Source organism: Podarcis melisellensis (genome assembly GCF_964234715.1).
Source record: "Podarcis melisellensis genome assembly, chromosome: 1".
Taxonomy (NCBI): Eukaryota; Metazoa; Chordata; class Lepidosauria; order Squamata; family Lacertidae; genus Podarcis; species Podarcis melisellensis.
In genome coordinates, this window is record NC_138528.1 from 111,092,717 (window position 1) to 111,118,076 (window position 25,360).

At 45.7% G+C, this 25,360-nt stretch overlaps 1 protein-coding gene across 1 annotated transcript in view; it reads left to right on the forward strand.

The window, feature by feature from the left end:
- Positions 1–78: 78 nt before the first annotated feature.
- The window catches only part of FRZB (frizzled related protein), a 32,651-nt gene continuing 7,369 nt past the window's right edge, over positions 79–25,360 (forward strand). The window contains exons 1-5 of the mRNA XM_081898775.1: positions 79–1,307; positions 13,599–13,646; positions 21,642–21,707; positions 23,075–23,279; positions 24,146–24,209. Coding sequence (XP_081754901.1) covers positions 851–1,307; positions 13,599–13,646; positions 21,642–21,707; positions 23,075–23,279; positions 24,146–24,209 — 840 coding nt within the window. The 5' untranslated portion in view covers positions 79–850. The remainder of the gene's footprint in view (positions 1,308–13,598; positions 13,647–21,641; positions 21,708–23,074; positions 23,280–24,145; positions 24,210–25,360) is intronic.

A 25,360-nucleotide genomic window follows, 5' to 3' on the forward strand; every position in this document is an offset into this window, starting at 1 on the left:
CTTTTTGGAAATCCAGCCTGTTCTCTGCCCCCTGCCTTTTAGATTTATGCTCCTTCGACGGTGTGGGTGTCCCGTCCGCCACCTCGGAGAGCCAATCCCTTCACAAGGATCACCTTTATTTTATTTTCTGGCAGCCGGAGGCAGAAACTAGAAAGCAACAGACTGAGAGGAGCGCGCGCCTGCAACTTTTCAAGGGGATAAGCAGAAGAGCCAGGGGTGGGAGACGACAAACAGTGACTTATAACTGATGGGAGTGGATGCGAGCCTCAGGTCAAGCAGTTCCTCGCTCCTTCTCCTCTTCCACCCCCCAACAACCTCTTTCCCCCCTCGCAAAGGAACAGAGAGGCGGCGGAGAGGGGTGGGACCAGGAGCGCGCGGCGCAGAAAGAGGAGGAGCCGGGGCTCCTTGGCTAGGAGGTGGAAAGTGAAAAGGGGGCTGATTCCACCAGCCGCACACAAGCGAAGCCGGTCTCGCCTGTGCAGCCAGCAGCCCGAGCCGAGATCGACCAGCAGCGCGATTTCTCTCTCCTCCAAAACTTTTTCTTTGGCGACGTCTCCAAGTCCCTGTGCGCGCCTCTCCAAAGTCGCCTTCCTTCCCGATGTAGAGAAGAGGAGCGCCCACCCCTTGTACCAGCCAGTTCCCTCCGATTTCCACACCCCCCACCTCAGCCCGGACTTTTGCAAGAGGGGTCGACCTGGTCCCCGAGGGAGAGAAGGGGGCGGACCCCGGAGGAGTCCCTCCGCCGCGCGGCGTCAGGAAGGAGAGCTCTCTCGGCGGCGCGAGGGTCTAGCCGCGGAGGGGGGTACCGCCGCGGACGTCTCCGCCGTCGGGCTCCTCCTAGGCGAGGGCGATGGTGGCGCTGCTGCTGCCGCTGGCCGCCCTGGGCGGGCTGTTGGCGAGCTGGGCGCCGCCGCCGGCCGCGGGCGCGTCGTGCGAGCCGGTGCGCATCCCGCTGTGCAAGTCGTTGCCCTGGAACATGACCAAGATGCCCAACCACCTGCACCACAGCACGCAGGCCAACGCCATCCTGGCCATGGAGCAGTTCGAGGGCTTGCTGGGCATCCACTGCAGCGCCGACCTGCTCTTCTTCCTGTGCGCCATGTACGCGCCCATCTGCACCATCGACTTCCAGCACGAGCCCATCAAGCCCTGCAAATCCGTGTGCGAGAGGGCCCGCGCCGGCTGCGAGCCCGTGCTCGTCAAGTACGGCCACGCGTGGCCCGAGAGCCTGGCCTGCGAAGAGCTGCCCGTCTACGACCGAGGCGTCTGCATCTCCCCGGAGGCCATCGTCACGGCCGAGGGATCCGGTGAGTGACGCGCCCGACGCCACTGCCATTTCCGCCCCGCCGGCCTGACCTCCCCTCCACATCCACCCCACCTCCCAGAACACACACACACACACTTCCAAGACGCCCCCATGATCTCTGCCCCCTACCCTAACCTTAAACCTTCTGGCACTCCCTTCCCCAGCAACTCCCATCAGAGGCGCCTATCAGCCCCAACCAGCTTAGCCAGTGGTCCAGAAGGATGGGAGTTGGCATTCCAGCACGAATCTGGAAGAGAAACAGGATCCCTTGTGCTGCCTGATCCTGCAGCAGATCTTGAAGTTTCTGAAGCCCACTAATCTTCTCCTAGGGTCATCTAATCAATACCGCCTTGAGTATTGTAAGATAGAAAGGCAGCATACAAATTAAAAATGATGATGATGATGATACTGTCAAGTTTTTCTGGGTCCACCAATGCCCCCCCCAACCTGGGCAGAAGCTTGTCTTACTGCATCCTTCCAGCATCCACTATTTGCATATTTCCCCCTCTCCACTTAGCCATCACTCTCCTTCACTCAAAGTAAGCCCAGCCAGTCCTTCCAGGTTCCATGTCCACTAACCCAAAATTTAAACAGCTTGCTGCGCAATTCCAACAACAACAAATCTCAGTGAGGCCTGCTAACCTTGCTCATTTCAGATTTTTCTCTCTCCCCCCCTTCAGTAATCCAATTTGATCCCAGAAAACTCAAGCCAAAAGCACCATCTTTCCTCACCTGCTCCCCCAGTGCTCTTCATCTTCTTCTGGTCCCCTGGAATGTGTAGCTTCCTGTTCTTAGATGGCTGCATCATAGATGTCCACCTCCTGCTTATAACCATTGATGCTCACCTTACCTGATTTTGGCAAACCACAGCTCTCAACATCTCTGAAACCCTCCAGCTTTCATCACCTGAGGCAGTCCTCCCTCATATCGTTCCATACTCATTCCCCCTCTGAAGTGGAGGCTGGTCCATCTGTGCTGGTGGAACACTGCCCCACCAACTTCTCAGCCTGCCTCACCCAGCCTGCATCTTCCTGCTTGCAGGTTAGTGGCCCTGGTTGTCAGATTCCCTTCCTCCTTAATCTCAGTGTTGCCCTTCTAGAACTCAGCAGGGAGGAGGATGGGGACAGTTGACTCTGGCACCACCTACTGTTAGGTTCCCAGCCTTTTGACCTACCACTCCCAATGGGCACCAGCCAACAACGAAGCCTCTCTGGTTTCAAATGATTAAGAAGTCAGCCAGCCTCCTTTAGTTCCTCACGCTCTCTCCTTCCATCTGTGTTATCACCGAAGGTTGTTATTCACAAGTGTCACTTATTCATTTCAAAGGCTGAAAGTTTGCTTCTTTTAGCGGTTGATTTGTTCAGTTCTGAAAGAGGTGGTTTACAAAATGTGATTAAAAACAACGCATCCAGCAAAAGCCATTTAAAATCTCAGCTGTTGCTTTAAAACAGTATTGCAACCATCACACCAATACAGTTCACCTGTTCCTAAAACATATCAGCCTCTCCCCAAAGCCTTGAGTGAAAAGAAGTGTCTGAAGATGCTGCCGGAAACTGAGTTAGTGTGGGCAACAACCATGCCTCCAGGGGGAGGGAATTTCACAGATAGAGGGGAACAGGGCCATCACAAAGAAGGCCCTACCCTCGTGTCGCCATGCAATGGGCTTCTGCTGTTGGTGGGGCCAGGAGCAGGCCTCTCCAGCGAATCTCAAATCCTGGGCCAGCAGGGGCAAATCTTTTCGGGAGTGGGGTTTCCATTATATTCTGTGGAAAGAACTTTTGGGGTTATATCAAGGGGCCATATAGCACAGCATCCTGTTTTCAACAGTGGCCAGCCTGCTGTTTTGCCCTCCAAAACCAGCATTTAAGGGAATACTTCTGAATCTGAAGGTTGCTTTTCACTATCCTGGTTAATATGCCTTGCTATGATATGGTTAGACAAATGTCTAATCCAAAGTTAAAACCATCTAAGCCTGTGGCCATCACCTCATCTTGTTGCAGAGAATTCATAGACCAATTATTTCTTGGGTGAGGAAGTATGGTAAGTACAGTCGTACCTTGGAAGTCGAAAGCCTTGCGAGACAAATTTTTTGGCTCCCGAACGCCGCAAACCTGGAAGTGATTGTTCCGGTTTGTGAATGTTCTTTGGAACCCTAACATCCATCGCAGCTTCTGATTGGCTGCAGGAGCTTCCTGCAGCCAATCGGAAGTCACACCTTGATTCCCAAATGTTTTGAAAGTTGAATGGACTTCCGGAACAGATTCCATTCGACTTCTGAGGTACGACTGTATGTTAGTCTGCCCTTACTCTCCTGCTAGTCAGTTTCATTGGATAAACCCAGATTTTAGTATTATGAGACTTTAGGGAGGTGGGGGGGCAACACCTTTCTAATTTTCTTCCTGCTGTCAATCATGAGCTAAATCTCTCTTATAAAAGCCCTTCTGCATAGGGAATGCACTCTAACTAACCCCTTGATCATTTTCACTACCCTTTCCCGCACATTTCCCAGCTCTAGATGTCCTTTCTAATACTATATAGCCAGACAATGGATGTTCCTTAGAATAAAGAACACCTAGCAATCTTCATCGATTGTAGTCAATGTTCAGTCTCATTCCTTTTGATGCCCATACATTCTCTCTAGGATCGAGTTGACAGAAATCACATGGCAAAATTGTTCTTAGACTGACTCACTTCAGACCACATCATGGGGATCATATAACTGAATGCCTTCTTATAGTGAACAGCAAACAATTTCTCTTCGTATAGAATACTAGATGCCAAGGGGAGAAAGTGCTAGACTTTTCATTGTGCAGGTTTTTCTCTGTGTGGGTTTGTTTGTATGTTCTACGTCAGGTATAGGAAATTGGATCTGGCTGGTGGGCCAAATCCTGACACGTCCCCCCCTCTTTGGGCCACTTTTGACATATGAGCCGGGCTGCCCACCTGTCAGTCACCTGACTTTAGCATGGCATTAGATAAGGCATAGGCAAACTCAGCCCTCCAGATATTTTGAGACTACAATTCCCATCATCCCTGACCATTGGTCCTGTTAGCTAGAGATGATGGGAGTTGTAGTCCTAAAACATCTGGAGGGCCGAGTTTGCCTATGCCTGCATTAGATTAAGACAGAGGGTTTCAACCTTTTTGAGCCCATGGCGCTTTGACCAACTACTTTCTTTCTCTGGCCCCCCTGTGGGGCTCAGGAGCCCAGTTACGTCAGCTCTTGCCTGCAGAACCAGCAGCTCCTCACCCCTATTTGAACACCCTCCCTTGTGGAGCATTCCCTCAGGCTCCTCTCCTCTCCTTAAGAGTCCTCTGGGCAGCTGCTACCACTGTCCCTGGTCTCTGAGCTGCTGCCTCACCCCAAAGAGAGGTGCCTCCTCATGCCAAGAGGCCTGGGAAGATGTTGCCCCCAGCCTTAGTGGCCTGATGGAAAAAGAAGCGTGAGAGGGCATCAGAGGAGGGAGGGAAGGAAAGAAAGAGGGACAGAGGCCAGTGTTGCCCGCTGCACCCCTGACCATCACTCAAGGCACCCCAGGGTGCCATGGCACACCGGTTGAAAACCACTGGATTAAGTGTTTCTTTTTGCAGCCCACCTTGAATGCAAGACCCACTATAGAGGAAGATCCCTGTAGCTGGACCCAGCAGCTGCTGGTCAGCTGATGACAACGCCTGCTTTTCACAGTGACCAGTTCCACTTGGGCCAAACCAGTCCCAGTGGGACTTGCATTTAGCACCAAGTTTAAAAGGTGCCAAAGGAAAAGTTTGGAGCACACTCTGAAGCTCCCGGTTGCTTCTTTGCAGCCATTGCCCTTTACCTGCCCCACACCTGACATCACATGTGATTTGAGGGGGAAACAGACTCCTGGGCCAAATTAGATGTTCCCTTACCTTTGCTTTGTGGGGGTTCCTTAACAAATGTGATTCTCTAGCCCTCTTCAGGAGTTTTTATTTCTGATCAGGGAATTCCTCGTGTTGTCTTGATGGGGTCCTTGCTGTCCTCCAGGAGTTTGAGACATGGGAAGCCTCCTCTGCTCCTGGTGGCAGAGCTGGGGGTTGGAGCTGATGGGCTCATTCCTGCACCAGCCCCACCACACATGTCTAAAATTCCCAGATTACAAGAATTCCCAAAGACTGCTTCTGTTTGCAGGTTGAAGTGGTTGCACCCAAGAAGTCACATCACTTCCATATTTTGTCACGATCCGTTCCCAGCTCGCCCCTGCCTGCTATTTTCTCTAGTCTCAAATCCTTTCCTAAACTCAGGAAATCATTGAGGATCTAAGCTCACAGACTGTTAAGGTAACGGTAAAGGTACCCCTGCCCGTACGGGCCAGTCTTGCCAGACTCTAGGGTTGTGTGCTCATCTCACTCTATAGGCGAGAGCCAGCGCTGTCCGCAGACACTTCCGGGTCACGTGGCCAGCGTGACAAGCTGCATCTGGTGAGCCAGCGCAGCACAAGGAACGCCGTTTACCTTCCCGCTGGTAAGCGGTACCTATTTATCTACTTGCACTTGGGGGTGCTTTCGAACTGCTAGATTGGCAGGCGCTGGGACCGAACGACGGGAGCGCACCCCGCCGCGGGGATTCGAACCGCCGACCATGCGATCGGCAAGTCCTAGGCGCTGAGGTTTTACCCACAGTGCCACCCGCGTCCCTCACAGACTGTTAGATAGACTCAAAGCAGAATGTCTATGGAATCCAAAGGTGGCTTTTCACCACCAATTATTAACCTACTGCTTAGAGGGCTGAAACGGATGTTAACTATAAATACATATAATGCTCCCCAGAAGCCTTTTCGAACCCCGCCAGGGGCAAAACAAACAAACAAAAAACAGTTTGGGGAGGAGTAATTTGAAACAGAAATATGGTGAGGGTGTGCAGGAAGGGGTTAAGTACTCTCCCTCCCCTCCCCTTGTGATTTCTCTGCTTCTCTGCACTCCAAGCAGGACTGATTGTAAAGAAAAAGAAAAGGTGGCTGGGGTTGAATTGTGCAAGTTTCATGCAACATCTTGTTTGACCCTTGAGCTAATAGTGGCAAAATCCTAGAATAGTTTATTTTTGTTAGCGTCTCACTGGCATGAAACCCCATCCCTTTTTATACATTGTGTGAAGGAGAGACCTGTAGCCTTACTTCAGGGGGAAATTATTATTATTATTATTATTATTATTATTATTATTATTATTATTATTATTATTAAAGACCAGTGCTGGAAACGGGGAAGTAATTTGCAGAATTAAGCAAGGAAACAAAACAGGGAAAATGGTGTTGTTGTTTTAAAAAGGTCAAACATTGCTATAGGGGAGAGGAGTAAGTGCTATTTTGTGGAACAAGGAGTTGTGCTGCTTATAAGAAATTGCGCTATGACTACTATCAAACAAGTAGGCATCGAATAAGCCTATGCAACGTCTCCTGCTGAGAGCCAGTATGGTGAAATGGTTAGAGTGTCAGATTAGGACTGCTCAACCACGTGGTGTCCAGGGACCAATCACTATCTGTCAGCTATCTTCTTACAGGGTTGTTGTGATTCTAAAAGGGGCACTGTGCTGAGCTCCTTGGAAAAATAGCTTGATAGGAATTCAACAATTAAGTAAAGTAAAATCTAGTATTGCCATTGATGTGCTAGCTGAGAGGGAAGTCCTGTTGGATTTCTAGGGGAAATCACGTAAATTTCCTGTAACCAAAGTGCTAAACTCAAGGATGTATCTGCGCAGTTAATTTGGGGAGCAAATCACCTGGGAAGGTTCTAATCTCCATCCTCCCACAACTGCTGCTGGTGGAAAGATTATCAACCTTTTTAATTGTCAAAGCAATAATGAGGTTGTATATTTATGATGGTGATTGTCACTGTAAGGCTTTGAGAAATCTGTTGAGTTTTGCAGGCTCAGTCCAGTGTATCTGGCCTTTTTCATAGCTAGTAAAGAAGGCTGTTAACTATTTTGGGCCCACCTTCAGATATTCATCTTTTCCATTTTCCAAACCTGTACATGGTGTTTTGTTTTTGTTTTTTTAAACAGGCTTCTTAATTCAAGAGGGATGAGAGATCTTCTGAATCAAGGGGGGGGGGGACCTTCCAGACTGCATGCAGATCTTGCAAATACAGGGCTCTGAAAGGCCCCAGGGACATGTGGAATATACACATGAAGGTATATGGGATGAGCACATATAATGCGGGCATTCATATGGTCAGGTGATGAAAAGGAACAGCACAGATGGGAAGAGTCAAAAAAAGCAGAAGTTGTGGATGAGGGTTGTCCTTTTACAGCTGGTCCTTTTACAGCTCATGCCTTCATTGTGATAGTTCGTTCTCTGACCTCTCAAAGTGCAAAACGCCTCTTGGCTCCACGCTAGTTTGCTCTTGCATAGCTTATATCAGGGATAACCAGCTAGGTGTCCTCTGGATGTTGTTCAACACCAATTCATAGCTGTCAACTTTTTCCTTTTCTTGTGAGGAATCCTATTTGGAATAAGGGAATTTCCCTTAATAAAAGGGAAATGTTGACAGCTATGCACCAATTTCTCTGAGCCCCAGCCAACCTGTCTATTGGTTAAAGATGACTTTATGTATTTATTTTATGTAAAATCATTTATAAACCTCAAAATCACCAAGTAGTGTGCATGAATACAAACATGGAAACAATAGAACAGAGCCATAAAAACAGCAACAGTCAGAGGGCCACCATGTTTGCTACCCCTGATATCCTGCAGTGTTGGATTCAGACTCATTTAAAACATCAGTCATTGCTGATTTGTCAAAACGTCCACCGTTTCTTGGCTTTTGGCTCAGCAGAGCAGCTTTACTTGGTCCCCATCTCCCTCCTCAGTCTAATTCCAACTCCTCCTTCTCTCTATGCCTTGTACGTTGACATCTGCTCTTCAAGCTCCAGCCATTCTAAACCTAACTCCCCGGGTCTGTCTGTAGACAGAGTACAGACTGTTGTTGCAGCTGTCTTGGGCTGATACCTGCTGGGAAGGTTTCAGCGCAAGTGGTTTTGAGTGCCCAAGCAAGGAGGGAGCTAGTGAATGTCTCATATTGAGGTTTTTGCAAACATCTTCCTCCCGTCATGTGGAGATGCTTCCCAGCTCTCCTGAAAAACAAGATCTGCACTGAAACCAGCCTTGGCAGAGCCTGCAGCCATTTAAGAGCAGTCACATTCAAAAGCGCAGAAAAGTCGTTTTCTGTCAAATTGCCCCAAAGTTACCTATTACGAAGGACCAGAAGGAGCACAATAGTTTCATTGAATGATTCCAGCCTGAAATCCATGAAGACTTTCTTTCACTGAATGGGAACATGATGACATTCTAAATTCTGATTAAAAAAATTAAACAAACACGCCAGCAACTATGTAGAAGTCATCTCTCTCTCTGTCTCCCATTCCACCCACTTTCCCCCAAGGAATATAATTCTGCCTTCTAAAAGTAGAATAAAACATTTCTATTCTAGTTAGTTGCTAATTTGGATCTGCTTTCTGGAGTTGAGAATGTTGTCTGCACAGAGTAACCAGGGGTGAAAGGTAAAGGTATAGGACCCCTGGATGGTTAAGTGCAGTCAAAGGGGACTATGGGGTGCGGCGCTCATTTTGCTTTCAGACTAAGGGAGCTGGCGTTTGTCCACAGACAGCTTTCTGGGTCATGTGGCCAGCATGACTAAACTGCTTCTGGTGCAACGGGACACCGTGACAGAAACCAGAGTGCACGGAAATGCCGTTTACCTTACCGCCGCAGCAGTACCTAATTATCTACTTGCACTGGCGTGCTTTCGAACTGCTAGGTTGGCAGGAGCTGGGACAAAGCAATGGGAGCTCACTCCATCATGGGGATTCGAACCGCTGACCTTCTGATCAGCAAGCCCAAGAGGCTCAGTGGTTTAGACCACAGTGAGACCCACATTCCACTTGAGATGTAGGCTGAAGTGCCTAGAGGAAGGAGATCAGTGTATAAGCATTTTTGGCCACAAAACCTGGTCAGCCTGATGGGCACATCCGATGTATCATTCAGCATTGGAAGAATCTGGGGGAGCAGTGTGTGATGCCAGATGAGGCCACAGTCCCAGGGGCTGATTACATGAATCTGGCATTTACTGCTACATTATGAGGTAAAGGACTGGAGGAAGAAAAATAATAATCATACAGCTTACATTGGTTAGGGGCCACCATATCGTCGGTTCATGAGTTTCCCGAGGAGGGCACAGCTCAGCATCATGGCGCATGTTTTGTGTGCAAAAAGGTCCTTGGTTCAAACCCTGCCAGCCCCAAGTGGGGCTGGGCAAGACCTGAAACCCTTGAGCAGGGGCATAGCGTGGGGAGGGCCAGGGGGGCCATAGCCTTGGGTGCTCGATTTTTAGGGGGCACAAGCTAGGTGCCCCTATGCAGGGATCTCTGTGCCACCCTGCCTGTTCCAAGTCTCTGGGCCCCAGAGCCTGGCCTAGCCTCACCGCCCCGTCTCCAGCTCCCTCGCTGAATGACCGCCCATTGGGGATTGGTAGGTTCACCTACCAAGAGCCACATTGGCCAGCTGGACTCCTCCCTGTGTGGGTGGGTGGGCCAGCAGGCTGTGCAGCACAGTCCCACTTGGCTCCAGTGGCTGAGGGCTGGGCTGGAGCACAGCCTCCCCAAACGCTCAGCGCCCCACATGAGCGCACCCAGCAGTGTTGACGGCGAGGACTGGGCTAGCAGACGCTCGAAAAGGGTGCAGTGCCGCTGCCCTTGAGAGCCACTTGAGACTTTTGAATCTGGTGAAGCTGTTGTTCTTCTCTCTACTTTTTTCTTTTCTCATGCTCAGTATTTACTAATGTAGCAGTTAATGCTTTGGCTGCTGATTCCGAGTTTTAGGCAAAGTGCAATATACACGCATACACATGTTCAAGCAGCCTCATTGCTTGGGAACTCTACGAAAAATCAGTGCATTTTTGAAAAGTCAGGGGCAGATTTAAGGGAGTATGACCCATTTGGTCACGCTGGGTGCAGAGCTTCAGGGGCACCACAACTATGATGTGGAATGGAAGGGGGCATCACTTAAATTTGAGACCCCAAGGTCCGCCACTGGAAAAGTTCAGTCAATTCTTTTCTTTCAATTGTATCCAATTGTATCCAAGCTTAGATGGAAACTTGCTCCTTGATCTCAGGAACCAGTGTACACATTTGGGTGATGAGCTCTTTAGGTGTCCAAATGCATAGTGAACAAACAACTTTCCAAAGCATCTAGGGCAAAATTCAACTAACAAGTCCGTCAGCCAAAGTCCTGTGCAAGGACCTCTGCTTGCGCAATTGGGTTTCCCCCCTCTCAACCCTTTGTGCCCCCACAAATGGCTTGGGGGAGTTCAGGAGAACCCCTAGAATAGTGCATGGGGGAGAGTAGAGGAGGGGTTGTTCTTGCTGGCAATTTGAAATTCTTGTCCTGATAGACTGATCGCCATTGCACAATACTGAATTCCTCCCTTAGTAGATATAATAGTAAAAATATATATCTGTATCTCACATGCTGAAACACTGTAAACAGTGGCTGCGTTGTAAATGTGGAATACATTAAGTAGCATACTTTTTCCTAAGCAGAATACTTCCTGAAATACTTTAGGGAAAAAATTGAAATGTGGCATTGTGTCTTCTACCCATTTATATCAGATAATCTGCAACAAGTTAACAAATTTGTTACGTGCAGCTTCAACATTTAATTCACTGACCAACAGACAGTGCAACAAAAGCTTTATTTGATTAACTGGTGTGCAATTTTAATCGTAAATGAACATTTCAACTAATAGGGTAGCAAAGTTTGTTTTTTGGTCTATTTTGGTTCTGATGTACTGTTGTCATAGGGAAGGAAACTGAAAATATCAAGAATGGTCCTTTCTTCTAGCAATGAGAGGAAACCTTTGACTAATTGTGCTGCACACAGCAACTTAGACTTCAGGATCTCAAAGAAGACGCTTGTATTTTTGTGATATGCAGATATATTTAAACTTACTTGATGGGGTGATTTACCATTTAAATGAAAGTTGATTAATGAACATGTTTTAGCTGGCTGATAGCCCTAGGTTGGTTGGTTTTGAATACTGTTTTGTGAATTTTTGTCGCTGGTGTTGGAGAGCCAAAGCTCACCTGTGTAAATTCCGAAATAAACAGGCCCTGGTCACCTGCTTCCAAAAAGGAGTAGACAGACTGCTGGAACTGACCTTACCTACATAAGCATTTCTCTCTTTTTTTTAAATAGATATTTATTGGAGTTTTTAGAAAAGAAATACAATAATAATAAACAGTGTTGCTTTGTTTTTACAAAATTTCATAACATCCTTAGACTTCCTCACGTCTCCCGCTCCCACTTGCATCGTTAATAAATTTTTGTCAAGCAAATTATCATCTTATTTCCAAATTTATAACCACTTATTTAAATACAATAAAAAAAATTCTCCTACAAATTTTGTTTCTCTTAATCTCTCTTATCATCAAATTCTGATCTATTTTAGTGATGGCCAATTATTTATAACCAAGCATCCTTCTTAACATTCCACTAAATCACAATGTTTTTGTAGATAAATCTTGAATTTCTTCCAATCTTCTTCAATCCTTTCTTCTCCCAGGTCTCGGATTCTGCCAGTCATCTCCGCCAATTGCATATAGTCCATCAGTTGCATCTGCCATTCTTCCAGTGTGGGTAGATCTTGAGTTTTCCAGTTCTTAGCGAGTAGTATCCTTGCTGCTGTTGTTGCATACATGAAAAATGTTCTATCTTCCTTTAACACCTTCTGGTCGACAATGCCCAGAAGAAAGGCCTCTGGTTTCTTGGTGAAGGTATACTTAAATACCTTTTTCAGCTCATTATATATCATTTCCCAGAAGGCTTTCACTTTAGGGCAGGTCCACCAGAGGTGAAAGAATGTTCCTTCATTTTCTTTACATTTCCAACATTTATTATCAGACAAATGGTATATTTTGGCAAGTTTAACTGGGGTCATGTACCATCTGTATATCATTTTCATTACATTTTCTTTCAAAGCATTACATGCAGTAAAGTTCAACCCAGTGGTCCACAACCTTTCCCAGTCCTCAAACATAATGTTATGCCCAATGTCCTGTGCCCATTTTATCATAGCCGACTTAACCATTTCGTCTTGTGTATTCCATTTCAGCAGCAAGTTATACATTCTTGAAAGTACCTTAGTCTTAGGTTCTAACAATTCTGTTTCCAACTTCGATTTCTCCACCTGGAATCCTAACTTTTTGTCACTTTTAAAAATTTCTTTAATCTGAGCGTAGTGTAACCAGTCTCGCACTTTATCCTTCATTTTCTCCATACTCTGCAATTTCCAATTATCTCCGTCTTTTTCTAACAGTTCCCAATATTTTGGCCAGTAGGCTTCCATATTGGGTCTTTTCCAGGCCTTAGCTTCCAAAGGTGAGAGCCACCTTGGAGTTTTATTTTCCAATAAGTCTTTATATTTTGTCCAGACATTAAACACTGCTTTTCTGACAATATGGTTCTTAAAGGCCTTATTGATCTTAGCCTTATCATACCACAGGTATGCATGCCAACCAAAAGCATTGTTATAACCTTCCAGGTCTAACACATCAGTGTCTTCGAGGAGTAGCCAATCTTTTAGCCAGCAGAAAGCTGCGGCTTCATAGTACAACCTTAAGTCTGGCAGGGCAAAGCCCCCTCTTTCCTTCGCATCTGTTAATATCTTAAACTTAATTCTGGGCTTTTTGCCCTGCCAGACAAATTTGGAAATATCTCTCTGCCACCTCCGGAAACACTCCGTTTTGTCCACAATTTGCAATGTTTGGAACAGAAACAACATCTTTGGCAATACATTCATCTTAATAGCAGCAATTCGGCCTAACAAAGAAAGCTTTACATAAGCATTTCTCCATGTGTGTGGTGGGAGATAGAGGGCATGCTCACCACTGCCATAAGTCACGGATACGTGTTTAAAAACAAATAGGTTTGCTTCAGCTTTTTAACACCTCATCTTTTTCTTGCTTCTGTTAAAAAGAATGGCTCTGATCCAGCTCTGCACACAAGCTAGGCTGCCCAGTTGTCAATAGCAGCACCCAAAAGTGCTCTGAGTGTGCAGCCAACTCTATTGGCCACCAGGAGACCTGGGATCATATGCTTGGTCCCTGATTTTAAGCCATTGTCTACATATAGGGAGCCCCCTCCATCCCCCCCACATTAATATAGTCTTCGTTATTTTCTAATATTTAGTGTATTAAAATTGGAGCGTTTTGATGTGGCTGTGTTGACATAATCCAATATTAAAAATACTAACATTTCTTTACATATTTAACAATTCATGCCAGATTTCCCTATGGAGTCTAATAATGGCAACTGTAGAGGCGCCGGCAATGGTGAGTACATTTTATCTAATCATTTCTTCTTTTTCTTATAAAATCATAGAATGGTAGAGTTGGGAGCCAGTGTGGTGTAGTGGTTAAGAGTGGTGGACTCGTAATCTGGGGAACCGGGTTCGCGTCTCCGCTCCTCCACATGCAGCTGCTGGGTGACCTTGGGCTAGTCACACTTCTCTGAAGTCTCTCAGCCCCACTCACCTCACAGAGTGTTTGTTGTGGGGGAGGAAGGGAAAGGAGAATGTTAGCCGCTTTGAGACTCCTTAAAGGGAGTGAAAGGTGGGATATCAAGTCCAAACTCCTCCTCCTCCTCCTTGGAAGGGGTCGCAAGGGTCTAACCCCCTACAATGCAGGAATCTTTCACCCAATGTGGCACTCAAACCCACAACCCTGAGATTAAGGGGTCTCATGCTTGACCAATTGAGCTATCTGTCTTGAGAGCAGATCTTAACAATGCAGTGACACAATAGCGTCTTGATGTGTCACGACAGTGACGTGTTAATGCTATGATGTGTCGTGATCATGTCATGACAGCAACATGATGGCTGGAGGGGTGGGGATGGTCCTTTGATTATTTCTGCCCACAGAGCCAGACAGGCAACAAGAAAGATATCTGGAGATTTAAGAAAACAGCAAAACCTTAGAGGCGCTGAATGCAAGTGAACTCTATCCTTCACGTGTCAAGGAGCCAGGGCATTAATGAAATGCAGCTGCTGAATGGAGGTTTATGGGTAGTTCTTGCTTTATCAGGGTCCTGCAAATCTACTGTCCACACGGCTAATCTCCATGTCTCTCCGGACACAAAATCCCTTTCCCCATCAACTTGAGAGCACTCTTGGGGAGTGAGGGTTATTTGTACAGATGTGCAGAAGGACAATTTCCACTTCTGTTCGGTGTAATGTGTGAAAAAGCCTCAATGTGACGTTGAAATGTGGGAGGGAAGACATGGGTGGTGTCCACAAATCATGGCTCTCTGCTCAGTTGAGCCTACATGTGTGCTGTGATACTTTCCCTGGGTGGGACAGTGGAAGTGCTTGATACTGAGTCCATCTTAATCAGTATCTTCTACACCTCTGGAGGCTTGGAGGGCAATAGATGGCAGAGGACTTGCATGGATAGAAACAGGCCCCATGACAATTGATGCACAGATAGTTATTTCTTGCCTGGGATGATGAGCAGTTCCATTATTCCTCACAGAAGTTACGCCTGTGCATCGTTTGCAGATAAGGAAAGCCCTGTGGGACCTCTTAGAGGACCATGGAAGCCCCCTCACCCTGCAGGCCAAGGTGGAGGTTGAATGCAAGTATGAGTTAAAGTTGGGTTCTGCTCAAAGGGAGATGTATCCATTTGGTTTAGGGGTTGCCGTATTAGGATTGCTTAGCATTCAAATATGTACACCAACCTTTACTGCAATGGCATCAGGACTCCCTTGAAAGTTGCATTTTATAAAAGCTGACTCTTGCATTGCTATGTGCCTTGCCCCGTCTAAGAATAAAATTATATAAATTGCTTTCTGTGAGGGAAGTGACGTAAAGAAGCTTTTAAAACCTTGTAGTTGAAGCATTTTTCCTGAGGTTCATTTTTTAGAAATTAGGTTCTTTCTTGGACAAAGCTGGGCCTGTCTGTGGATCTATTGTAAAGGAGAGTAGTTATAGCATCCAGTATGGGATTCCCTAAAGGTAATCTCCATGGGGCTTTACAGGAAGTGCATCTTGAAATATCAGTGCATCAAGTTTTTAAAGCCATTCCATCTCCAACACCTACCAGAGCTCACCCTCAATTTCCCTGCCAGCAAATCCTCCTCTTATCTTCCCTGTTCCATCATGCCTGAGTGGCTGTGGGCCAAAGTCCAGTGCCCCTTCCCCAAACCAGGATATATTCTACTGTCCTGATTGTATACAAAACACACCACATTGACCAGTAGGTTTCATAAAGTTGCTAGTCCTGTGGCCCTTTGGGGCTGCAACTCAAGCGCTGTGTTCATTCAGTAGTGTGTGACAGAATGCCCCTCTGCAAAGTGGACGGCCACCTTCCTTTTTGCTCCCGCTATTTCATTGCTTCTTTTTTTGCCTAGCTTACTTTTCTGCCAGCCTGCCCCTTTTTGCAGTGATTTTGCACAAGGTATCCCTCCACATCAAGAGCACTGCAGGGAGAAATGTATAAATTTGTCTTTTACTTAGTTTAGTGGCAGTGCAAAATGCTCCCAGTTCAATCCCTGGCACCTCAAGGTAAATGGATCATAGAATCACAGAACTGTAGAGTTGGAAGGGACCCCAAGGGCCATCTAGTCCAACCCCCTCCAATGAAGGAATCACTGGCCTGGATTCAGCATTGTCTTATCACCAGCAAAAGGGCCATTGTGCTAGCATAAGGGTAAGAATGGGACACGGGTGGCACTGTGGGTTAAACCACTGAGCCTAGGCCTTGCTGATCAGAAGGCTGGCGGTTCAAATCCCCGCGACAGGGTGAGCTCCCGTTGCTTGGTCCCTGCTCCTGCCAACCTAGCAGTTCGAAAGCACGTCAAAGTGCAAATAGATAAATAGGTACTGGTCCGGCGGGAAGGTAAACCGCATTTCCGTGTACTGCTCTGGTTCGCTGTGCTGCTCTCAGTCATGCTGGTCACATGACCTGGAAGCTGTACGCCGGCTCCCTCGGCCAATAAAGTGAGATGAGCGCCACAACCCCAGAGTCAATCACGACTGGACCTAATGGTCAGGGGTCCCTTTACCGAAGGGTAAGAATAATGGTTGTGCAGTGTGAAATCTGATGCAACCGTTGCACTAGAAGCAGTGGAGTAGTGTGGGGGGGGTGCAGGGGGGGCCGGCCGCACCGGGCGCAACTTCTGGGGGGGCACGCTCGCACTCGCAGCTCTCTGCCCCTACCTGGCTCACTCACTCTCTCTCACTGCAGTGCTGGCTGTGCAAATCCGATCCAAGCCGCCGGGTCGCCGCCCACTGTGGAGGGGGGTGTGTGTGTGCCAGGCGTGCGGTGCGGGTTAGGGGGCGCAAATCCATGGGTTAGGGGGCACAAATTACTTGCCTTGCCCCGGGTGCTGACAACCCACGCTACGCCACTGACTAGAAGAAGCTTGTTGTGCAACAGGAAGTACTAGTATTACAGTAATCTATTGCACACCGGCCATGAATGCCATGCTAGTTTCCTGCCCCTCTTTTGCACAATAGAACACAATTAAAAAACGGCATTAAAAAAACACACATGGTAAAGTCTTGGCTTGTTTAATTCCTTGTTTATTTGCAGTTGCGGGGCGCGTTACTGCACGACTTCCCCTCGTCGTGAAGTTGTGAAGTAACACATCCTGCACCTTCAAATAAACAAGGAATCAAAAAAGCCAAGACTTTACCATGTGTGGTTTTTTAAATGCAGTTTTGAATTGTGTTCTGTAGTGAATACTGCATTTAACTTCCACACAAGCTCAGCTAGTGCCCTGCCCATGTACTTTTACTTAGCGTGACACTGAATGCCTTGGCAGCGCTGGCAAGGGTCTCTGCCGGAGTCATATAACTGTTAATAGTATACAGTAGTGGACCGTCAAGATGGGGGAAGCAGTTCATTTCTTGTTTGTGTTAATTTCTTATATGCTCACCCTCAAATCAGTACTGTGGTACCTCAAGTTACATACGCTTCAGGTTACAGACTCCGCTAACCCACAAATAGTGCTTCAGGTTAAGAAAGAAATCGTGCCTTGGCGGTGCGGTGGCAATAGCTAAAGTGGTGCTTCAGGTTAAGAACAGTTTCAGGTTAAGAACGGACCTCCGGAACGAATTAAGTACTTAACCCAAGGTACCACTGTACTGTCCTGTTCCTATGTTAATCTGTCAATTAAAAAAAAAATCTGCATACAAATTCAAAAACATATTTCTAATGCATCTTCTCTCAAACTGTGAAGTATATTTCAATGCTTTTTTTAAAATCTGAGAACTGTATTCAGAACAATTGGGAAGGGCAAATTCTGGTGGAGAATCATGTTCTGACCCACACATTAGGAAGGGGCCAGTTTGTATAGGAACTTACAGAAGTTGCAATTCCTCAAGCAACACTCATGGTCAGCACAGTCGTACCTTGGAAGTCGAACAGAATCTGTTCCGGGAGTCGGTTTGATTTCCAAAACATTCGAAAATCAAATCACGGCTTCTGATTGGCTGCAGAAAGCTCCTGCAGCCAATCAGAAGCCTCGCAACCCGTCAGACGTCTGGGTTCCAAAAGAACGTTTGCAAATTGGAACAATCACTTCCAGGTCTGCGGCGTTCGGGAACCAAAACGTTCGAGTACCAAGGCATTCAGGATCCAAGGTACGACTGTACTGGGTTAGAGAGATCAATAGCCTGACAGCTTATTTTTATCTGGTTTGGAAGTGAATAAAGATATGCAAGGACACTTGAGGTTAGGGTCAAAGGATGCTGCAACCTTTTACCGAATCAGACCACTGGTCCACCCAGCTCATTATCATCTGCACCAGGAACAGGAAACCTGTGGCCCTCCAGTTGTTATTGCACGGCAACTCCCATCATCCTTGACATTGAATCATGCTGGCGGAGGCTGATAGGCATCGGAATCCAACAATATCTGGATGACCACAGGTCCCCAGAACTGAAATTCGCCTGCCATGCAGGGTTTTCATAAGGCACAGATGGGGTACCTGGTGTCCTCCAGACGTTCTTGGGACTCCAGCTCCCATCAGCCCCAGACAGCATGGCCAGTGGTGAGGAAGGATGGGAGTTGTAGTCCAACCGCATCTTGAAGGCCCCAGATTCCCTATCCTGGGGATATAAGAATTAACAATAAGAAAAATGTATGTGAAGCACTTTGAGCTATTCTAAGAAGTGGTGTAGGAACACAAGAGTATTATTACTTCTGTGTTTTAAGCACTGCCCTCCAGTGAGGATTAAAGAAAAAAACCCTGGGCTGAGCATTTCAAAAGAAAGTTGGAGGTTCTCTTTGGTGTGTTATTTTTGCTGGTGAATAATGTCTCTGTGCAAAATCTAATCAAGTCAAGTCTCATCCCTGGCAACGTCAGCTGGCAAAACCTTATGTATAAATATTACCCCTCTTCCTTTGGCTAGGAAATGACATTTTTGTCTGTTTCATAAGCCTTTCTTTTTTTTTTTAAAAAAAAAAGTTGCTTAAAAGATTCTCCAGATTTCTGTTTTTTAAAAATAGTATTTTAGATGGGTGTAAATACTTCCATCGCCCGGGTTTTATGCAGCCAAAGAGCCATTATATTCTTAGGAGTATTTATAGTGATCTTTTCCATTCCTGCTCTGCCACTCAGAGGTCCCCTGCTCTCTCACATGACTCTACCCATCATTCCTTGCTGTACCGTACGCCTAGAGACACTCCCCCCCGTCCCAAGCACCCCCATGATGGGGCCTAGGCCCAAACCCATCTGTTCAGTGAAGTTTGGGGTTGACCTTTCAGCTGGTGGTTAAATGGAAGGGCAGTCACAAAGGGTGGAATGCAGCTGCCCCCTTGCCTCTTTCGATTTGAGGTACAAATTATTGAAGATTCATGCGAAAAACACAGTGGGCATTCTTATCCTCTCACTAGTTACAATATTCCCTGATACTCGCTTCCAGTTGGCCATTCTCCCCCTGCCACATTCCTGCAAATGTATGGGTGTTTGTTGTGCTTGCTTTTCACATTTAAAAAAATGTATGTATTTCCCGCCTTTTCTGAGGCCCTTTGCTTCCTCTCTTCTTCCTTACTTTGACCCATTGCGCCCATTTTCTGCCTTAACACATAGCCCAACTCCTCCTGCCTCTTGGGGACGTCTCCCTCCCTCAGCAATCCTGCTTGCTCCATAGTTTATTCTTGCTTTTCTGCTAGACTTGCTCCTGCCTCCAGCCTTCAGCCTTCAGCCACTCTCTACTTCCTCAGGGTCCTTCCTCTTCCCTCTCTTCCCTGCTATTTTCTGGTATAGACCACCAGTTGGCTGACCGGGGGGTGATTTGCTTGCTGGACAGCCTTACCAGCAACCATTTGATAGTTGAAAATGAAAATTTCTAAGCAGCTAGAGGGAGGCTTTTGGTCCGATGGCTGCCTATGTTACAGAGCCAATCAATCCTTGGTTTCACTTTTCTCCACCGTTGGTATTTGGTCGGAGGCAGTGACGGACTTTGGGCTTTCAAATTTCAGCGGTGCCCTGTGCGATGCCAAAATTTGGTGCCCCCTGCCCCTCGCCTTCCATTCTACATCATTGTTTTGGCACCCCAGCAATGCCCTCTTGGCTCAGCCTCCAGTACGGGTGAACTGGTCACACTCTTCTAAATCTGCCTCTGCTTGTTTCCTTCCCCTAAGCTAGGGATTATAGAATTGTAGAGTTACTCCAACTCCCTGAAATGCAGGAATATTTATTTATTTGTTATTTGTTTATTATTAAGTTTACATACTGCCCTATACTGGTTCACAGGTATAAAATCACAGTATAAAAAACACAAAATACACAAACGAAATAAAAACAGGAGCAACCCAATAGCCCCTTGCAAATGATAAAACAGAATTTAAAACACACACATGCAATATTTGTAATAAAACATGTAAAAATAAGCACCCACCAGGTATCGCCAAAGAGTAGATTAAAAGATCAATTTAACTGTCTTTCAAATCAAAACATTTTAGCCATCCCCCCCAATTGTAACCATTCATAGAAACTCTTTGATCCATTAATATGCAGCTGCCCCATAAGGGGATCGAACCTGCAACCTTGGCATCATCAGCACCACACTCTAACCAACTGAGCTATCCAACCCCTTTCTTGTGCCAGTGGTGGGAAGGGTCTAAGGCAAATGTAGGCCCAGAAACCAATGTGCCCCATTCCTTTGTAGCAGGCTATGTCAACCCCTTTCATTCCTTCATCCAGGAAAACAAGAAGCATTATCAGAATTCAAGAACACCCTCCGTCCAGGCAAAAAGCCCCAAAGGATGTGTGTGTTTAGCAGGGGCAGTGAGGAATGTGGCCTGGGGGTTGGGTAGCCCAGAGGGCCAGCTACAAAGAGTCTTCATACCTGTATCCTAACCTGCCAGCTGTTTGATGACACCCCTCTTCCCTACACTGGCCAAGTGCTCCAGAAATAAAAGGTGGGGCAGATACAAGGCACCTGTAGCGTTATGTAGATTGGTGCCTGGATTTTTCAACTTTCAAATTCCCAAAATGACAGGTGCTAAAAAGTTATAGCATGACCTGGGAATTCAAAATATATTTTGGTTAAATTAACATAATTTAGTGAAATGTGTGTAAAATCGAAAAATTGCATAGCAATAATTAAGAACGATTGTCAACCATTGGCAGGTATATTTATATACTCATATTATGTTTACTAATTATTATGTAGGAAGCGGGAGGAGTTGTCTTGTTGTTTCGGTTTAAATATTTACTTTTGTTTAATCCTGTATTTTATTTTGTGAGATCTTTTGATGAAGGGTGTTATATACGTTTAATATATACATAATAAAATAAATAAACCATTGTCGTTTAGCATTACCTGACATTTCCAGAAGGTAAAATTGAGATTCTGTGGTTTTCCAGTTTATGTGTACTTTCATCAAGCATAGACTTACCAAGCTAAATGTTGTCCAGTCACAAAAATAATAGCAGATTCCAGTTCCTCACACCCAAAAACATATTTTTAAGACTCTCCAGTGAACAAAATTTGCAAAAATTAAGTTTCACTCCCTAAAATGACATGCCCCAGCCTGCTTTGGTTTTATTAACTTCAGGCTCAGGAATAAATTGGTTTTTTGTTTGTACTTTTTTTGGGGGGGGGATACTGAACCTTTAATAATTTTCTCGAAGAGGGAATGCTAGCTGTTGTTGCTGGCACTCACACAATCCAACAGGGCCTGGGCTTCCACTACAAATGACTTGCTACCATTTCAGCATATATGAATAAGTTCTGGAAAGATTGAATAGTGCGGCTTACGGCTTTTGAGTGTTTATTTCCTCTGATGCAAGGAATTTCTGTTGTGTTTCTCCCCCAGAGCGCTGCAAATGCAAGCCAATAAAAGCAACCCAGAAGACTTATCTTCGGAACAATTACAACTACGGTAAGCACAGCAACCTTCAGCTACCTTTGAAGTAGGGCAGAAGGTTCAGTGGAAGCAGGAAACGGTTGATAGAAGCGGTTTCCTTGGCATTTGCCCTTGCCACTCCACACCCTCACGAGGCAAGTGATCTCAGCCAGAGCTGCTGGGGAAAATGAATTAATTTTAAGTGCCTGTCAAATGGCTCCTCTTCCCCACACCCTTCCATTTCCTTGCATAGAATAGAACAGGGGTAGGCAAACTAAGGCCCGGGGGGCCAGATGTGGCACAATCGCCTTCTCAATCTGGCTCACGGATGGTCCAGGAATCAGCGTGTTTTTACTTGAGTAGAATGTGTCCTGCCTGGTGTTTTTACATGTTTTTACATGAGTAGAATGTGTGCTTTTATTTAAAATGCATCTCTGGATTATTTGTGGGGCATAGGAATTTGTTCATTTCCCCCCCCAAAATATAGTCCGGCCCGCCACATGGTCTGAGGGACAGTGGACTGGCCCTCTGCTAAAAAGGTTTGCTGACGCTTGGAATAGAATGTGAAGATTAGATTATTGTTTTAACTAGTAGATTCTTTCTTTCTTTCTTTCTTTCTTTCTTTCTTTCTTTCTTTCTTTCTTTCTTTCTTTCTTTCTTTCTTTCTTTCTTTCTTTCTTTCTTTCTCTCGCTCTCTCGCTCTCTCGCTCCCTCTCATTATATCATACCTTTCTTCTCCAAGCAGCTTAAGGTGGCAAATGTGGTTCTCCAAGCACAACAACTGGCGAAAGCAAGCATGGAAGAGAGTGGTTAGAACATTGCCACATGTTCTCGTTGCAACGAGGGGTTGGTTTTTCCACAGGTAGCACTGGGCTTATGGCATGCACGTCCTGCTGAAACACGAGAAGCTCCACTTGTATTGCCAATCCACCAGCTTTTGGAGACATTCCCTTGATCTCTCAACCTCTTTTTTTAATGGTGTTTTCATTTTAATGAGACTGATTTATTGTGTGTTTTGATTATGGGTGTTTATCCATGTCAGCGTTTCAATTGGTTTGTTTGATAGTGTAACTACGGATGGTTATATTTTGTGTAACCGGTTGTTGTTTTTTAGACTTCATAAAAGTATACAAAGTAGAAGCTGCCATAGAAGCCAATTTGGACATGAAGAAGTATATAGACAAACCAACAAGCCGCTGTGTTGCAGGGCCCCCGTGTGGAATAATAATTAGCACGATAACAAAATAAATAGCACCATAACATGACGATAAGACTTCCATTTAAAACAAACGACATTGGTTTCAGGAGGAGAAGCAAATAAATATTCAAAGGAGTAAAAGCTTTAGGCTGATGCAGCTCTGGCTACCGTAACCTTAACTCCTCTTTCTGTTATTTTTCTCCAGTCATTCGAGCTAAAGTGAAGGAGGTGAAGACCAAATGTCACGATGTCACTGCAGTAGTGGAAGTGAAGGAGATACTAAAGTCTTCCTTGGTGAACATTCCTAGGGACACTGTAAACCTGTACACAAACTCTGGCTGCCTCTGCCCACCTCTCAGTGCTAACGAAGAATACATCATCATGGGTTACGAAGATGAAGAGCGCTCGAGGTAACTGTTCTTTCTCACCCGCTTTCTATGGGGGGCCTTCCTGAAGAGGGATGCTACATCGGTTTGTACCACTACATAAAAGGTCCCATTGCACATTGGGAACTAGCCTTCCAAAGGTCTTTTAAGTATGCTGAACAAGGCCTCATCTGAAGATGTATCAGTAATCAGGCTGATGCATATGGAAGAAGATGCTCCCTGACACATTGGTCCACACTGCGCAAGGCTTTAAAGTGTGGAAATGAAAGTAACATAAGTACCTTCCCCTCAGCGAGTAATGGAGCTGCCAGAAAACACTTCTAGGGATGTAGCGGTATGGGGTAAGGGTGGGGGTGGCAATTACCAGGGAAGAAGAGTTTGAAGAAGAAGAAGAGTTTGGATTTGATATCCCCCTTTATCACTACATTAAGGAGTTTCAAAGCGGCTAACATTCTCCTTTCCCTTCCTCTCCCACAACAAACACTCTGTGAGGTGAGTGAGGCTGAGAGACTTCAGAGAAGTGTGACTAGCCCAAGGTCACCCAGCAGCTGCATGTGGAGGAGCGGGGAATCGAACCCGGTTCACCAGATTACGAGTCTACTGCTCTTAACCACTACACCAGAAGTTGAGTGGTAGTCCATAGTTGGCCACAACTGCTATCATTCCTTACCATTGGTCATGCTGGCAGGGATAGATGGGAAGGCATCATATTGGTGACCTCTGTCTTCATAGGTTGCTTTTCCCCCTTCTTGAACATGAAGCATTCCCTTTGTCCCTAAATATATTCATTATGCTTGTGTGTGTGTATCACATCACATCACGTCATCATATCATATCATATATCATATATTACGATGCATTGTTGACATTGTTTTCCTGTAAATGTGTAGGTTGCTCTTGGTAGAAGGCTCCATAGCTGAGAAATGGAAGGATCGACTTGGTAAAAAAGTCAAGGTAAGACAAAGTTTCATGACTTGTTTGATCATGTTTGACCTAAGCTTACAGAGGGATCCAGCCTTTGGCATCACTCATCAACACACGGGAAAATCTTCCAGAGCAAATGAAGTTCTCCTTCTCAGTGATCCCAAATCTCATACCATACTCTTTATTCTGAAAAGTATAAATGAACATGTAAACATGCCAAAGATTGCTGTAAAGAGATTCCACCCCCAAATATATTAATATTTATTCATGTGCCATAAAACGAAATATGACTTAAGACTAAACTGAGGCCCAAAAACCATGTCAACATTCAAAATAAATGTGAAAATCATCAAATTAGTACCAGTGTTTTGTGATTACACCTGCTATGATGATGATAAAAAAAATGCACATTACTACTTGTTTATATAATAAAGCAGTTTGAATATAAGCCTGACAATTGCCTTTAAACTTTAAATGGCTTAGAAATATGATGCTTAAAAGACAACACACACCCCTCCTACCCCAAAACAACTCTGCCCATCCCCTGAGATCAGCTGGAGAAGTCTCTGTTTGCTTGGGAACTAGACAAATAAAAGATTTCACAAGGCAAAAGGATCCTGGAGCAAATATATCCTTTTGCCGGCATCGGAATGCCATCAAGATAACAGACAGGCACTTTTGCAGCCTGGAATCTGCAACAGAAAACATTCGCCTTCCAACAGCACCTTGGAAGATAGCAGGGTGCACAAATATCTCTCTGATCATAATCCAGCCTTTATTTATTTAAAGCTTTTAAAACTTTTTATACCACCCTTTTATTGCTGGGTGGTTTACAAGATTTAAATATGACACCCCCCAAAAAAACACACCACTAATGCATTTTTATATATAAAAAGAGAGCGAGAGAGAAAAAGAGAGATATGAGGTCAGCAGATAAAGGTTTAGTCAATGAAACTTAAAAGAATGTGAAAAGCATATTATAAGCCCAGACACATAAATAGCTGTTTGCCTGGTGCTTAAAAGAAAAACAATATTAGTGCCAGGGAAGGCCCCCTCTCCCGGAAGGGCATACATTCCATAACCAGGGTGTCACAGCTGAAAAAGCCCACGCCTTATGCTTCGCTTTGGAAGTGAAGGTGTCCAGGGGAAGGGCTTCTGCAGATGATGTTAGAATATGGTTA